Source organism: Capra hircus, chromosome 1, assembly GCF_001704415.2.
Source record: "Capra hircus breed San Clemente chromosome 1, ASM170441v1, whole genome shotgun sequence".
Taxonomy (NCBI): domain Eukaryota; kingdom Metazoa; phylum Chordata; class Mammalia; order Artiodactyla; family Bovidae; genus Capra; species Capra hircus.
This window is the reverse complement of record NC_030808.1, coordinates 154,026,384-154,043,930: the sequence shown is the minus strand read 5'-3', so window position 1 is coordinate 154,043,930 and position 17,547 is coordinate 154,026,384. Positions and strand designations below refer to the sequence as shown.

At 44.0% G+C, this 17,547-nt stretch overlaps 1 protein-coding gene across 3 annotated transcripts in view; it reads left to right on the top strand.

The window, feature by feature from the left end:
* TBC1D5 (TBC1 domain family member 5) overlaps window positions 1-17,547 on the top strand; it is a 588,062-nt gene that overhangs the window by 480,690 nt on the left and 89,825 nt on the right. For all 3 annotated transcript variants that reach the window (XM_018053168.1, XM_018053179.1, XM_018053183.1), the window contains one exon: window positions 8,281-8,366. In XM_018053168.1, the coding sequence (XP_017908657.1) occupies window positions 8,281-8,366 (86 nt within the window). The remainder of the gene's footprint in view (window positions 1-8,280; window positions 8,367-17,547) is intronic.

The window sequence follows — 17,547 nt, the reverse complement described above, 5'->3', positions numbered from 1 at the left end:
TCTATAGGGCCTTTCCTTGGCGTTTCTGGGTTTAATTTGACATACTTTCTCAAATGGAGATTGGCCTCACTCAGGAAAATAAAACTCTAATCTGTAAGCTATGTTTGGTTTCTGAGTTCTTTACTTGGACATTTCAAAATTCAAAATGAAGTATATATGCTTCATTGTTATCCTAGAAAGTATCACCAAAAAAAGAGTGTAAGTGAATGACCGTAGTAAGAGTGTATTTATATAATGAGATTTTTAATTGCAGGATGTTTTTTCATTGAAGTGACTCCCAAAATTGCATGAGAAGTGTGCTGTGTAAGGCTTTCTTTTGCCAGGCCTCCGTGTGCAGGAGCTCAGCTTTTGTTTCCTGGGCAGTGAAGATAGCAGGGCAGGAAAGGGAAGGAAGGTGGGGTCAAATGTCTCACATCAGGGTTCTCAGTCCTATGGGGTCACATAGACTTACTCTTGAGGATTCAGAACTCCTAAAGCCATGTGTAAATTGCTTCGTTTTGATGGTAATTTGTTTAAACTTATTTTAGCACTTCTAAAAATAAAAACTTGCGAGGGTAATTTTTATATCCGAGATTTTAGTTCCTTAAAGTCTCTTTCCCAAATTGGAATATTTAGGGATTTTTTTTTGAGATGTCTTCTTTCCGTTCTCTTATTTATATGATTGAAAGTTGGGAACCTTCACTCTCTGGAAAAGATAAATGGGGTTCCATGTGTCTGAACCAGTGAAGTCAGGCTCCTGCCCTGCTCTGCTCACAGTCAGGGAAGGAAAAAGGTGAAGAGTTTAGAACTGAGCTCACCAACTGCCAAAAAAGAGGGTTTTGAGGCCCAGTGTCAGTGACCAAAAAAAAATGGGTAAATGTGAACCTTTTTCCATAGTTCCTTATGTATTGATACTGGGGGGCATGTTAATCCGGCCTTGTCCTCCATGCTAAATTCCAACTGTAAATGCATTGGAAGAAGGAAAAGACGTATTTCTCTTGGGTCTGCTGACTGTCGCGGCTACCGTGGAGCGTAGCGCTCAGGTGGGCTCAGCACCCCTCTGCGTCTGAGGTCTGGGCTCGCTGCGCTGGGCTGTGGCTGTGGCTTCAAGGAGCGGGCTCACCCAGTGCGCCAGGGAGGCTGGCGCAGCTTCAGAGCTTCTGTCTGTGTCCTCAGCAGTTCACGGCTTTGCTTCCTTTTTACTGTTAAGGCCTTTTAACATTGTTTAGTTTTAATCTGTAGATGCATAGATTGGAAGTACCTAAATTTTTCTGTCAATTGCCCGAAGATTCTTAATATTTAATATCTGCAATATATATTTCTTATCAAAAAGACTTATGAACTGTTAGTATATAAGCCAGGGGTCATTTTAATCCTGATCCTGAGATGAAATTCTGATTTACAACGCTGTTGAAAAGGTGTGTTTTCTTTAAAAAAAAACAAAATCTATGTTAACTTGATGTATGTGTTGTATCCACGTTTTAGATTTTTGAATATTATAAAAAAATCAAACTAGATTTTGCTTTTGGGAATCCAATGTTTTGTGAACTTATAAGCATTTGGCATTTAATTCATGGTATGGGCTGTTCAAAAAAAAAGGAAAAATGGTTTAGATAAGGCAGGTATGGCTCGTATACGATTATACATAAATACATGCAGTAAACTCAGTATTGTCTCAGTAGCAGGTAACACGAAAATAAAACCAGCTCTCGAATAAATGATGGAGGAAATAAAATACAAGTCTAGATTTGATAGCAGCATCTACATAAGACCACTTACTTTGTTTATTTATATATTTTAAGGGAATTTTGTGAGCATTTAGGATTGTAGCGTCTGCCTTTGTGATCCTCTGTGTTACTCTAGTTGTAATGAAGAGGGCCATATGTGGCAATAAGAAGCAGAAATGCTGAGACCTTTGTGGACCCTCTAGCAATCAGTGAATATCAGATCACAAATCTCCCCAGCTTTAATTACAGGCAAAAGAAAAGACAAAATTAGCATTTTAATATAGAAATATCTTAGGCTTTAGGAGAATTATGATAAATCTAATGTTGCCTAGTGAACCAAAGAGGGGATATTACAACAAACTGTCTCCTTAGGAATATTTGTTTAAATAAAGGCAACAATACTTCATCCTTATCTTTTTTGGGTAATTATCGCTATTTCAGGCTGTTCTTTGTTCCAGGTTAAAAATACCTTTAGTTGGAAAAAAAAGAAAAAGTAATTGGCAGTGTTTGTTTTCTATAAAACTATAAGGAGGGAAGAATCCTGTTAGCTTGGCACTAACCAGAAGATCATCTCAGGGAGAGCTTTTGCTCTGCAGCGCCAGCTCGCCGGTGCCGTGGCGGCCCGTGCGCTTGGGTGTGTTTAGGTTGCCTCGTCTCAGCCCCAGCGCATCAAAATAACTCCTCTTCCAGGGCTGAGGTTTGCCCACCTGTCTCCCCTAAAACACCTGCAACATATGTTTGCATAACCCTGTAATGCTTTGCCTTTGGGGTCCTGAGAAATTCCCCCAGAGCTTTTTGCTTATAAACAGCTGAGCAATTCGTTTTTCTAATGACGGTTGCTTTTCCCCCAGCATTGAGGCAATAACATATTCACTAAAATAAGAGTCTCATTTTTCATCAAAGAGAAACGTTCAACATATTTTTACAGTGCTGTTTCTCCTTCTGAGCCTTATTTTTCCCCTTTTCTAATCTGGCATGCTAAAAATTAAGAGTTGGTAGCAAGATATCAGGGAAAAGAAAACTAAGTAATTCTTCATTTGTCAAACATTTTCTTCATGCTAAACAGACATTGTATTTACATTGTAAATATAAATCAACCTTTTCAATTAGACAAATGCTACAGGAACTTTATCAGTTTTATTTAATGTAAAAACTGTAACCAATAATAATTTGGACATATTGTAGGAAATCCCTTTAATTATTTTAACCTCATTAGCTGGCAAACAACTGTGCTTTAATAGAATGTGGTTTACAGTTTTTAAAAACTGGTATGTGTATACACACTCCTGTTCTGATTTGTAAGACAGATTTTCTCCACACGTATGAGGCCCGATGTGTACAATATATGTTCCTAAATATGTGTTACTTTTCTAAAACAAATGGAATGTTTGGTAAGCCCTGCCCTAAGTTTCTTGATGGTTATCAGAAGGATGGAACATTGCTTTCTCTACCAGTTGGCCATCGTGGATTTTAAGTCATCAAACCATCAGATCTGCTGTCAACATCCTGCTCATCAGCGTTCAGGGGTATCAGAAGGGAATTCTAGCTTCCGTTTTCTGGAGCTTTTCCAAAGTGCCCACCACTGTGCCGTGCTTTATGTCCGGTGCCCGGTTTAACCCTTTCCGCAGTTTTGCAGATGAGGAAATCAGCACCAGGGCTATGAGTCCTCCACAGGCAGGCGTGGGTGGAGAGGATTTAAACCTCCCTGACCCCCAACCCCTCGCCTCCGCCCCAGGCAGCCTGAGCCCCTACAGCAGACAGCGGGCCTACTGCAGTCCCTGCGTGTTTCACGTAGAACTTGAGCCTCCCTCACCCTCTGCTGGTGGTTCACCGGAGCCAGGGTCGCTGGCCCTGGGCCCCTCCTGCTCTGCTCCGTTCCATGTGTTGTCAGCGCCAGGCCTTTGAAAGCCACTGCATTGTTCAAGCGGGATGAGTCCCTTGGACTCTTCTCCTGCTGGAGTTCCCATTCACGGGGCAAAAGGAGATTGTCAACCACAAGTGAGGGACCAGAGCTAGGGGGTCAGTCTAGAATGTGCTGTCTGTAATGCCCTTGGGGGATGAGTTTGACTTCACCAGGCTCAGAAGACCGTCCCGTTTCACCTTGTGGTTGAGTGTGCGTCTTGTGGTAGCTGGACCTAGTGTGAGTGAGCACTGAAGGACTCGCATACTGCCGTTTAGGGGTGTGCTTGGCGGCTTCCCCAGTGGCTCAGAGGTAAAGAATCCACCTACAATACAGCAGTCCCAGCAGGAACCGTGGGCTTGACCCCTGGTGTCAGGAAGATCGCCTGGAGAAGGAAGTGGTAACCCGCTCCAGCATTCGTGCCTTGGAAATCAGAAGGACAGAGGGGCCTGGCGGGCTACAGTCCACGGGGTCACAGAAGAGCCAGACACAGCTTAACAACTAAGCAACGTACTACTGTAGAAAAGTGAGTTTCAACGGAAAATCCGGAAGCATTACCGCGTGGGTAGGAGTGGCAGGGAAGGGCTTCTGCCACAGAGTGGAGCAGAGGGGCTGGGCCACCATCCGAGGCCACACTCGCTAAGGGAGAGAGCGTCTCACCTGAAATGACACGAGGGCTCAGCTTACTGTCTATGCCATGGACCTCAGACGTGAAGGATGTTAACTGCAGCGGAGAGGTTAGGATTCAATCCGTTCTGTGCCTGACATCGACTGCTGGCACTCCTTGGAAATTGACTTGATCATGCCAAGTTAACAGAAGCACGTTGAAAAGTCCGCAGTGCCGCACACGTTTGGTCTGGTCCGACCTTTGCCCACGTTTCCCCCGAGGACTTTGTTTCTACCGTTATCTGTCCTGCTTCCATTAGGCACTTTGGCCCACAGGGCTCCAGGCTGCCTCCCCAGGTCCCAGCTCATCTGTCCCAAGCGTGGGAGCCTCAGCTTTCTTCCTGTGTTGCCGTAAAGTACGATGCTGAAGAAATGGCAACCCAGTATTCTTGCCTGGAGAATCCCATGGACGGAGGAGCCTAGTGGGCTACAGTCCACAGGGTTGCAAAGAGTTGGACACGACCAAGTGACTTCACTTTCACGCTGCTGAAGAGAAAGCCTTCAGATGAGCTCCAGTAGCATGTTAACAGAGGAGGGGATGGTACCTGGGAAGTAAATTAGCCGCAATCTTGTGGAAGATTTATTTCAAGTCCATCCAGGTTGGTCTAGGGAAGACACAGTAAATCCAGGGTGAATTCAGTTTGTGATTTCTGCATTTTCATGTGTAGTTATGTCGACTTCTCAGGGCATGAAACGTAATTGGTTATGTCTCTGTACACAGACCATTGTAAGTTAGGATTACCATCTTTTCTTCTGATGAAAAAGTCTCCCCCAAAAGTGGTGTTTCTTTGTTGCTGTTGTTGTTTTGTTAATGCACATTGGCTTGGAAAAGCTTGTAATACCTGAAATCTTGACTGTGTGGAATGGGTTTAAAATAATTGCTAATTGTCCCAATCCTTTGCCAAAGACTTACCAGGTTCAAGTTGTCGACTTCACGTGTCCTGAACAATGAGATCTGACAGCTGTCGTGGGGTCTGGTCTTTCTTACATGAAGAGTTTTGTGTGTGTAGAATTCTAGTGGCTCTAAAATTTTAGAGGAAATTCCAGATCTATAAAAAGTAAGAATTAAAAGCTGTTATATTTCTATTAAATTCGTTTTGGAAAAAAATTCTTTAAAACAAGAGAGACAAATATCTTCTTACTTTTAAAATGATTTCACTGCATAAGGTTAGACTTATGCTCATGGAATCTCACCCCATCTCTTATGTTGGCACATAGTTGAGTGAGAAGATACTGCTCTAAAATTAATTAACTTTGTAAAACTATATTCAGAAGAGGCAAAAGTAACTGAATTAATTCATTATTGACCAGAGACACATTAATGCGTCTTTTGTTACCCAAACATTATTGACCTGAGACATTTCGAGATTCACTTAATAAATCGCCAGCCACAGGTATTCATTTCTGCAAACACCTCTCAGTCAATAATGTGTTAAAAGAGAAGAATTAAAGAACTGTCAGTACTGAATCTTACTGTATAAAAGTATGTGCCTTTTATAAATATGTGTCTATATATGTGGTTTCTGTAGCCACATGTTGCCTTGCTTGCATATCAGACATTTGGTTCTGTTCTGCTCACTACAGTGGCTGCAGTCTTTTTGTGGCCATTGAGCCCTTCAAGTGTGGCTGGTCCAAACTCAGACGTGCTGTCTGTAAAATATATGCTGGATTTCAAACACTTTATACAAAAGAAAGCACGTAAAAGCCTTAATTTTTATACTGATTACATGTTTTTAGTGTCAACATTTTGGATAAGTCAAATGGAACAAAATATTATTATATGTAATTTCACTCTGTTTTTTTTTCTCTTTTTTTATGTGGCTTGCTAGAAACTTTTACATTACATATGAAGCTTGTATTTGTGACCCGCATTATACGTCTGTGGGACTGTGCTAGTCTAGAACATCCGTGGTGTACCTACTTATGTTTTAGTAACAGCAGATAGAAAATCCTGTTGAATAACTTTCAACTGTAACCTCTGATTTTATTTTCTTATATTTCAAATACTGTTTTTCAACATCATCTTTCCATTCTTTTTTTTTTCCTATCCCTGTGTGGTGTCACTTTAAGCCGCCTCGTCACTTGATACTAGTAAGTCTCCTAGGAATTTGAATAGACCTCGGTGAGAGCCGTGCTTGAGCCTCATTCATGTGTTCAAGTTAGATCATCATTCCTAATAAAGGCTTTAAGTGCTTTGGTGGATCAGCACTTCATGTCTTGAATTGCTGTCATTTCTTTATAAAGATATTTCAAGAAACTGCACGGTGCCTTCCCTTCTTTTCATTGTTTTCTAGCAAAAGGTAACAGAATCTTTTATTAATTTGTTGAAAGTCAGAGAAGAAAAGCCTTTTATAGTAGCAAAAATGAAATGTTTCCAAGTACTGAGAATAAGGAGCAAAACTGGTCATGAGTGATACTCTTAGGAAAGTTAATTTTAAAAATAAATCATGAATGCACTGTCAGTCGGCCAGTGGTTTTGACCCCTGTTTCGTTTATCCCGTTATGCTTGGGTCCAGGTTGTCATCAGCTACCACGAGGAAACCTATGCAATTCCTAGAGAGCGAGAAGTTGCGCTGTTGGGCTTAATAGTGTGGCAGTCATGGAGGCATCCGTCGTCTTCATCAAGGCAATTCAGATCTGATTATCGTAGAGCTGCGCTGAATACCAAACCAGTGGAGGAGTAGCTGGAGCTAAATGAAGGGATTGTCATTTTTGTCAGATGATTAGGGCTGACTTGGAAGAGATATGAAAGGGCTGAGCTGTGTAAATACTCTCTTTTCAGCAGAAAAAGAAAAGGTCCATTACGGCCTTAAGATGCAGCTTGTTAGCTTGATGAGTTTCAAACTATTTAACCTTAGCAATTATGTCCCCCGCCTACATGAAAGTATATCTGTGCCTTGGGGTTATGTCTCCAAGGACTGATATGAAAGCATGTTGATAATTTTCTATTAAAATAAAATCCAGCCTTTCTGTGTCTAGTTGGTTCTCTCAAAGGACAGGGCGTGCTGTTTCAAGGTCCAGATTATTAATTTGAATTACATGTTTAGGTAAACACTGGATCACATTTACTTGTTTTAAAAAAACTTCTTAATGAAAAATACGTAGTTTAACCTTTTAGAGATAATGATATTCAGGTTATGCTATTAACGTGTTACATTTTTTAAAAAGTGTGTTTTTATAGAAGTGTATTTGATTAATTTTTATTTGCCCGAGGAACTTGATACTTACAAATTATAGACACATTAAATAATAGAACCTGTTTAAATAGACACACCCAGCCTAATGATTCAAGAACATTTCTGCAAGCTTATAAATAATATTAAATGCCAGAAAGCGCAGTGTGTTGCTGCTTTTATAAAAATGTGCATTGGTCAGTTTGCTTTTGTATTGTGGTGGTACCCTGATAATATGTCCACTACCTGGGCACTTATTCAACTCGTATGTAAGAACAGATGCATAGAAACTGCTAACTTGAAAAGAATTGCCAAATTCCAGAATAACACAGTCATTTTAGAAGAAGAAAGACTCAGTCTGCCATCTAGTGGGCGTACGTAGCATCGTAGTTGTCAAAAACTGTTCTTTGCTCTTCTTCAAAATGTAGCTTTCTTAACCACTGTTGTTTCTCCTAGCCCTGAGAATAGATTGTGCTGGTGTTCCATCTTACATAATACCTCAGTTTTGTTGTAATTTTATCTGATTGTATTTTGGAAAGGCATATTGAAACTGATCAAAATTACTGAAAAGAAATTTAATGAAGGGAAGAGATCAGTGTGACCTGAGGCAGGTGAAAGTAAAACGTATTAAGTAATTTTTGTGTTTAATCAGACAGAGATAAGTTGGGGCAAAACTTCAACAATGAAAAAAATACCAAGCACATTAATTATTAAACATCATTATTATATGTATGTTTTTCTTTAAGAGTATAAAAGCAATCGTTTCATCATTTTTTGTCTTAATATACAAATTATATAATTTTATACATTTTAACTTCTTGCTTTTTTTCTATAGAGAAATCCAAGACCAGTGACCTACCAGTTCCATCCAAATCTGGATTATTACAAAGCCCGAGGAGCAGACCTCGTAAATAAAAGCCGGTAAGTCCTCTTTCTCTGATGGACGTTCTGAGTCACTAAGATGTTCTTGGAGATTGTCAGGAAATGTTACACATTTGCTGAAAATAATTTTCCAGGTTTTAGCATATCAGTGGTTAATGCATGTAATGAATCTCTGTTAAATGAATTATCTGAGTTTTTCTTTGAGGTGTGAGAAAAGGATGTATGTTGATGTCAGTGGTCATAAAAATGAAATAAATACCAGAGTACTTGTTACAGATGGAATTTTGGCAACTTCATTTTTCTAACACTAATAAACCTAAAATAAATTGTGCCTACATGTATAATCTCTTTCTGGATCCTTTCTGTTGATGGAAAAGAGGCAGTTCTATAATATATGTTTAAATTATTTCAGTAACAAAATTAAAATTGGGTTTCCCAACTGTCTTTAGAACTGCACAATAAGCTTATAAATGCATCTTATGTGTGCATTTGTGATTACATACATAGAAACTTTAAGGGTCACTGTAGGAATAAAAAATCATTAAAATCCTACTTTTAAAAGAAATTCCCACTTGCATAAAGGGTTGATGAACAGTTTTGTTCTTTCATAATACCATACTCAGATGTCTCAAGAGTTGACTTGTCAAACCAGAACCATCTCAAATTAGAGCTTAATTTCGAAGTTTACTCTGAAAGACTGAAATGTCAGTCATGATAAATGCTGCAAGTTGCCCAGATCTTCTTCCTGAAGCATTTTGACTGTTGCTAGCTTTTCTTCAGTAGAAGCTCAGCAACCTAAGTATACACGGATGGAGTATACTTACATGATACGTTCTTCTCTTACTTTGAGTTAAAAAAAAAAGACATAATTCCTGACACATTGAAACCCATAGTCCAAGGGATGAGAAGGATTTTATAAGAACACAGCTATATTTAAACCTGCAGTATTTTTAAATCCCGTGTCCTTGTCCGAAGCCTGCCCCTTGCTCTGAGGGGCTGTGTGCTTATGAGAGCAGTTCCTTCGAGGCTCTGGTTTTGCCATGCTGGTCTCTGTGGCGGGCACAGGCTCTGTCTGGCGACAGTGGGTGGGGCGCTCTGTAGGTGCAGCGCTCGGCTTCCATCGCAGTCACTTCTCTTGCCGCGGAGTACGGGCTCTGGGCTCGGAGGCGTCAGAAGCTGTGGCCTGCAGGCTCCAGAGCGCTGGCTCGGTACTTGTGGCGCCTGGATTTAGTTGCTCGGTGGCATGTGGGATCTTCCCAGACCGGGGATCGAACCAGCGTCTCTTGCACTACAAGGCAGATTCTTAACCCCTGGACCACCAGGGAAGGCCTGAAGCTCTTTTCTGTTTGTCCATCTGATTTTTCTTTCACAGATAAAAAGGTTCATTCCCTATAGTCGCTTTTGTTAATTTAGTTTCACAGATTTTTCTGGGGTGCCAGACTGCCTTGCAGAGTGGACAAACCGAAGAAAAATCCCTGTCCTCAGGAGTCTTACCGTCTCGCCACTTGGGTTTCCTTTCTCTCATGTCAAGCATGGAGGCTGGATGTGCTCTTTAAAGTGTGTGTAAGGTTCTTTCTTCATGCAGACTCTTCCTAGCTGGAGTCCCCTCTGGCCCCTGGGCTCCACCCCACACCCGCTGTGTACCACCCTGGCCCCCAGGTGAGTTTTCACAGGACCGAGTTCTCGGTGTACAGCAGAGGGTCCCGCCTTCCCACTGAAACTCCCAAAGGCTCGGCAGTCTGCTCCTCTCCCCCTGCCCCTCCCTTTCTCCTTCCTCCCACTGGAGCTTGCCGGGGCCTTCCCTGCTCCCCTCCCACCTCCCTCTTTCTCTGTGGCTTCAGCACGAGCATCGTCTCACACAAGCCTCTCTCTCTTTAAAGCCGCATGGAGGTGTGGCTGGTTCGGTGTTGCACTCATCTCTCGTCCACCAGTGGCTCAGCTGTGCACACGAGCGCCTTCTTCTGTTCTTCCACTGCGGCTCATCACAGGGTGCTGACTGTGGCTCCCCGCGCTGCACGCCAGGGCCTTGCTGTCTGTCGTCCTGTAGATGAGCCTGCATCTGCTCATGGCCAACTCACAGTCCGCCCCGCCCCGCCCCGCCCCCCCGCCCCGCCGTGGCAATCACAGGTCTGCTCTCTGTGTCTGTGAGTCTGTTCTGTTTTGTAAATACGTTCATTTATGTCATATTCCTGGAGAAGGAAATGGCAACCCACTCCAGTATCTTTGCCTGGAAGATCCCACAGACAGAGGAGTCTGACAGGCTGCAGTCCACGGGGTCTCAAAAGTCGGACACGACTGAGCGACTCCACCACCCCCACCGTGTGGTATCCTAGAGACCACATCCAGGGGACGCCACCCAGCATCTGTCGTTCTCTGACCTACGTCACTTAGTAGGAGAATCTCTGGGTCCATCATGTTGCCACAAATGGCAGTTATTTCCTTCTTGGTATGACTGGATAGCATCCGCAGCATCCATGGACCGCATCTTCTTTACCTGTTCGTCTGCTGATGGGCATCTGAGTTGTGTCTGAGGCTTTGCTGCTGTAAGGCGTGCTTCTGTGCCCACAGGGGTGCGTGTGTCTGTCTGACACCCAGCAGTGCGGTTGCTGGGCAGAACGGCAGCTCTGTTCTTAGTTCTTAGGAACCGCCATGCTGTTTTCCATAGCGGCTGCACCAATGTGCATTCCCACCCACGGTGCGTGGGGCTCCCTTTGCCCCACACCCTCTTCAGCCTGTATGACTTGTAGACTTTTTGGTAGATAATACCATTCTGACTGGTGTGAGATGATATCTCACGGTAGCTTTGATTTGCATGTCTCTGGTAATGAGCGATGATGAACATCTTTGTCTGTGCCCGTTGTCCATCTGTGTGTTCACACAAGCCTCTCTCGGTCTGTTTTGTCTTCACCTCCCTTCATCCCTCTACCTGATTGCTCCGCGTCATATTCCCCTAGCATTCGTTTCTCACTGAAGCCATGTACATATGTATCATCTCTCTCCCCAGCCTCCACACTGAGGGCTAAGCCCCTGCAGGCAGGTGGCCCGTCTTGCCTCCTGAGGGCACCTGGGATAATCCTTGCTAGTGTGAGGGAGTTGATAGCTGCTGTTGTGTACCCCTGATTCTTTTCTCTTTTTTGCATTTTTCAACATCTCCTTTTCTTCTTTTTCAAAGAAGGGAATAGACTGTACCCTTTCCTTTTCCCCTTCATATTTTACCTTCCATTTAGCTTTCTGTCCCTGCATTCTTCTCAAAAGTGCTGGTTCTGTTTTGGGTATTTTCTTGTAAGCACATTCAGATTCCTGTATGTAGTATCGTTGTAGAGACTAGAAGGCAGCTTTCTCATCATCACCATGGCAGTTTCAAAGCCTGAAGCTGAAAGTGACCAAGGGAAGTGTAGTGTGTGAAGACATCACAGACAAGTTGAAGTTCAAAGATGGTGTTGGGAAACTTGACAAATCTTTTGAAAAGATATCAACTTATAACTTTAACACATACCAAAACAAATTCTGAATTAATCGGATTCACTCAAACAAGCAAACATAGAAATAAAACCCAAGTGTCTGTCTAACCTCTAGTTACTTGGCTTTTGATCCTTAAAAGTCATGGAAGAAGTCACAAAGGGAAGGACTTACGGATTTTATTACATAATTGTTTCTGAACAGATATGTCAGAAATGTTTTTAAAAAATGAATCAAAAGCAAACAGAAAATTGGGGAAATATTTGTAAAAGAAATGACTGACAAACTATAATATCATTAATGTGTGGAAACTTGCGCAATTCAGTAAGAAATACAAGCTCCTGACTCAGGGGCTGTCCCACCTCCTGCCATACTCTTCTGTGCCCAGAGGACCTCAGCCCAGTTCCTGGCATGGGTCCCATTTGTGACTGAAGGGCCCTTCATTTGTGTCTTCAGCCTGACTTCTTTCCTCGAACTCCAGGCTTGCTTGATTGCACTGAACTCTTGGTTTCACCTCCGCACACCTGCTCCTCCCTAACCGGGAGCGTCTTGACCGGCTGTCAGCCTTAGAACGCCCTGGGCTCCTCTCTCTCCATGACGTCACCCGTCAGGTCCATCAGCAGTGCCTGCTCAAGCTGTATCCTGAAATGGTCCCTCTCCTCTCTCTGCACTGCCGATACTGAATCGTGTGTCCTGGCCAGTCTCCCTCCATGGCCTCCTAACTCGCTTCCCGGTGCAGGTCCGATCTTCGGCTCTTCCGCTCAGAGCCCTTAGTGGCTTCCCAGCACGCCTGGCCTCAGGTCCACCGCCGTGCAGGGCTGCAGGGAGGCCCTGCGCGACCCGGCTCCTGTCTCTGCAGCCCCGTCTGTGCGGCCGCCCGGCCCGCTGACCGTCCGCCAGCTCCCGGTCAGCCCCCCTTCAGGAGCTGTGAGCTGGCTCTCGCCGCGCCGGGCTCTGCCCTGAGAAGCCGCCCTGCGCCTGACCGTTCCGTCCCTGCTCAGACCCCGCCTCTTCAGGGAGCCCCTCCGTGGCCGCTGTGTCTAAAGTAACGCACCCCTTGACTCCCTTTATTTTGCTTTGTTACTGTTTTTGCTTTTGTGGGGTTTTTTAATAGCAGTTCTTACTACCTGAAATGGTATTTTTAGCTTTCTATTCTACTTTTTGTGTGTTTTTATTGTTTCTCACATTGAAATATAAATTCTGCATGCTTTATTGTCTGTTGTATCCTCAGCACCTAAAATAGTGCCTTGAATATAGTATGGACTCAATAAAAGAAGGATTGCAAACAGCAAATAAACATCAAAAGGCTGGTCAAACTCATAATTAGTCACAGAAATGCAAATTAAAGCACCCGTGAAGTACCATTTTTCACCTTTCAAAGTAGCAGATTAATAATGAGTGAGGCAGAGACCAGCGAGTCCTAGATATCTGCTGTGCAGTTTAGGGCCGTAGTTACTGATACTGTTGTGTACCTAAGATTTGCTAAGAGAGTAAATCTTATTTTAAGTGTTCTTATCACAAAAATAGCCATAATAAATAGGGTGGGAGGAAACGTTAAGGGGGGAGGGTACGTTTATGTCACAGATTGTGGTGATGGCTTTGCAGGCGCATGCTTGCCTCTGAACTCCTCGAGCGGTGCACATGAAGACGACACAGCCACTGCAGGGCTGTAATGCCTCAATAAGGTGACTTGAGTGAGTGAGTGAGTGAGTGACCGAGCAGGAGGAGCGTGGATACCCATAGTCACCGGCTTAGGGAACATAAGTTGAAACAAACTTGATGGTCTTGCTAAAGAATACTCCCAAGTCTATATGTAGCCCTTATAACTACCACGTTCTTCCTCTAGAAGTTGGTTTATTGTGCCATTACTTTATCTAGGATGAAAAACCTATTGTAGCTATTGTGAAACCTATTGTGAAACCCTTGGCAAAGTCCCCCTTTAGCTATTTAATGCCCAAGATGTTTTCACCAGGCTGAACCCTTAAGCCATAGCCTTACAACTACTTTCTCAGCTGTTTAGAGGCTATTAAAGAGTTCGTGCATCAGGGCTGTACTGAGCAGCAAGACAGGCTGTGGGGCTGATCCAGAGGGAAGGCCCGTCTTCATGGGGGAACCTCTGGCGGTGATGAGTGAGTGGACGACAGGCGAGGGCGAGCAGGTACCTGGAGGGCAGGGAGCTAATCCATGCCACGTCTGGACGCAGTCCACGACAGTGGACTTCTGTTTGTGCTGCTTATCCAAATGAGAGATGAGGATGCAAGATGACATGTGATTTCACGGATAAGAATATCTCTAGAAATCAAGAAGCCTGATTTCTCTTCTCTGCCTTACCATGGATTGCTGTAATTAAGTCTTTAAAAGCAAGTGCCTAGGTATTTTCGTGATAGATTTTCCATTACGTGTGTGGATAACATTCACTGTGCTCTGATTTTACTTAGCTGCACATTTCTTTTTAAAAATGGGAATTGACATTTCCTTATTCATTCAACTTTTGAGCTCAGAACAACAAATTAACACTCAAATCCTGCTCTAATTTTGTCCTTAAATAACCATAAATTACTTCTATAAATAAAAATAAGCACATCTAAATTGTGACCAGTCTTCAGAAAGACCCGTCTGATTTATTGAGGAGTTTGTGACTTCTGAAATGCCCAGTTGAGTATTCATGGACCAGAGCTTCATAGTTTTAACTATTGCGGTCTCTTAGAGTAAGAATGAACTCACAGCCTCTACATTCCAGAGCGCTCACAGCCTTTCACAGCCTCGACCTTCCAGAGCACTCACAGCCTTTCGGTTTTGAAAGTGCCACAACACAGTTTCTTAAAGTGTGTAGTTTTTCTGCTCTTGCAGAGGTGATGAAACATCCACACCTGAGCTGGCAGCAGGGCCTCAGGCCACGTGCCTCTTTATCCAGTGGCCCTTTTTACGCTGCTCCACGACTGGAGGTCTTCTGATTTACTTAAGTTCATGTCACCAGAGTTAGCGCTTCCACTGGATTGAGTGAGGCCTTGACACAGACGGAAGAAGCCAAGCTGGGTTCCAGACCAGCAATAGCCTCCTCCGTGCTGGCCCCCCAGCTCCCCTCTGCCCCGTGTCACAGCCGCAACAACCGGACTGGCGTCAGTAACGAAAGAAGCCAGAGTTAGAGCTCCAGCCAGTGGGCCCTTCCCAAAAGGCCCCCTGTCTGGATGCCTGCATGGGGTCCACCGAGAAGCCAGGCTCTGGGGACAGGGAGCCTCTGCTGGGCTCTGCAGACATTCCCCACCTTCCGCCGCTGGGCGCCGGGTGACAAGGGTGGGCGATGTCCTGTCCGTTTTTACCCCAAGAATGCCTGGTGCCCAGTGATTCTCCATCTCTTCTCGGAATCAGAGTCTACCTTCGCTTAGGAGTCTTCTTCTCAGGGCCTGGCCTGCTAAGCACGTCCTCCCAGAAAGCGCAGGCCTTCCAACGCTCGTCTCATGCTCACAGCTGAGCCTTGTGAGGGCAGGGGCCGCGTCTGCCTGTGTCCCTGTTGTCTCCTCGTTACCTGGCGTGGAGAGCGTGTTCGAGCACGGGTGGAGTGAGGGAGCACTTTCTAGCTTCATTTATAGAGTGACCATGCTGATGTCGGGGACGGAGTCCTCGTGTTCCCAGGGCCTGGCACAGTACCTGGCACTGTTTCTAGTACTCAGCAGTTTAATGACTGAATAAATAAATACTGTTTTGAATGCCTAAAAGGCATTATAAAATTCTTCTAGCTAATTTCCATATTATATGGTCCACAAGAATTTTTAAATGAGGCTTTATTATATTTACTCTGAAGTATTTTATTGCTAAAATATGGTAAAGAAATAATATGCTAATAATATTTCCCGAGTCATGAAGCCAAGAAGTCCATGGTTATAGTCCATTAGTAGTTAATTGGCTAATCAGAATTTCAAAGGACACTGATTTCTATATAAATGTAATTTTGTGATATTTTTATGCTCAAATAGGAGTTTGTGTTATAAGCACTTCTGTGTCTGAAATGCTCTTTCTCTTGTATCAAAGAGAGTTGTTAATTCCTAACCAATTTAGGTAAATTGGTAACACTATCTCCTTTTTAGGGCAGAGTAAATAAATCTTTCTCCTTTCTTAAAAAATGTAAGTATAATTTGTACATAAGACACAGATCCTAAGTGTTCAGTCTAATGAGTTTTGATAGCTGTGGATGCTACGCCTCAGCATGCAGGCCCAGTTGTGTCCAGCTCTCTGCAACCCTGTGGACTGTAGCCCGCCAGGCTCCTCTGTCCATGGGGTTCTCAGGCAGGAATACTGGGGCGGTCTGCCATTTCCCCCTCCAGGGAATCTTCCCCGACCCAGGGATCAAACCCATGTCTTGTAACCGCCATCTAAGACAGTGTATCTGGAGTGAACATTCCTGTCACCTGAGGGTCCCCTCCTGTCCCGTTACGGTCGTGCGCAACTCGTCATCCCGAGGCAGCCACTTTTGATTTCTGCTCCCTTGTTTTGAGAGTTTCCTCTTTTCTTGGTCTTCGCATGAGTAGAGACGCATAGTATGCACTTTTTTTCATTCAGATTAATGTGCTTATACTTCATGCCTATTGTTTTACATACACCAGTAGTTTCTTTCTTTTCTTGGGCGGTATTCCACTGTATGATGCACCACAGATTTTTATTCTGTGACTGATAGATAGTGGGCTGCTCCCAGATTTGCAGTGTTCTGAGCAAGACCACTGTGAACATTCTTGTGCAAGCGTGTCGATGGTTTCGTGTGTTGCTGCTGTTTTGGTGGATATATGTTTATCTTTCCCTTGGATAAACACTTTGAAATTAAATTACTCTGGCTCAGTTGCTAAAGAATCTGCCTGCAATTCTGGGAGACCTGGGTTTGAGCCCTGGGCTGGGAAGAGCCCCTGGAGAAGGAAATGGCAACCCACTCTAGTACTCCTGCCTGGGGTATCCCATGGACAGAGGAGCTCGGTGGGCTGCAGTCCACAGGGTCACACAGAGGTGGACACGACTGAAGCAACTTAGCGTGCATAGGATAGATGTGTGTTCAACTTTATAAGAACCTGTGAACTGTTTCACCAGGTAGTTGTGCCTTTTTCCATGCTCACCAGCAATATTTGGGAGTTTCAGTTGCTCTTCATCTTTGCCAGCGTTTGCTACTGTCAGTCTTCCTGATCTTATCTATTGTAGTTGGTATGAAATGGTATCTCATTGTGTTTTCATCTGCATTTTCCTGAGCATCTTTTCGTAGCATGCTGGTGATTCCTCTTTGGACTGTCCCAGCAGTCTGCCTGTTTTTAATGGGTTGCTTGTCTTTTTTGTTCTTGATCCGTGAGGATGCTGTATATGTTCTGGGTAGGAGTCGTCGTCTGACAAACGTGCTGCAGATATTCTCCCCCAGTGTGGAGCTTGCCTGCCCGTTTTCTCCACGCCACCTTTCAGTGAGCAGGGGCTCTCCGTTCCGGGGGCACTCCTTCCCTCAGCTTTGTCCCTTTGGGCCAGTGCACTTTGCTTTCTCATCTGTGGGATCTCCTGAGACGCACCTGAGTCTCCTTTGTTCAGGATCCCGAAGACCGGGCTTGGCTTCGCTGGCTCGCTGGGAGGACTCTCAGAATTCAGAAAAGCTGTTACACCCATGTTCATGGTGCATCGTGGCAAAAGGATACAGACTAAAATCAAGAAAGGAAAAAAGGTTGGTGTTGTTGGCTGAAAATGAACAACCTAGAAAGTTGAGAGCTATGTTTTACTTGGCAGACTTTCTGAGGACTTC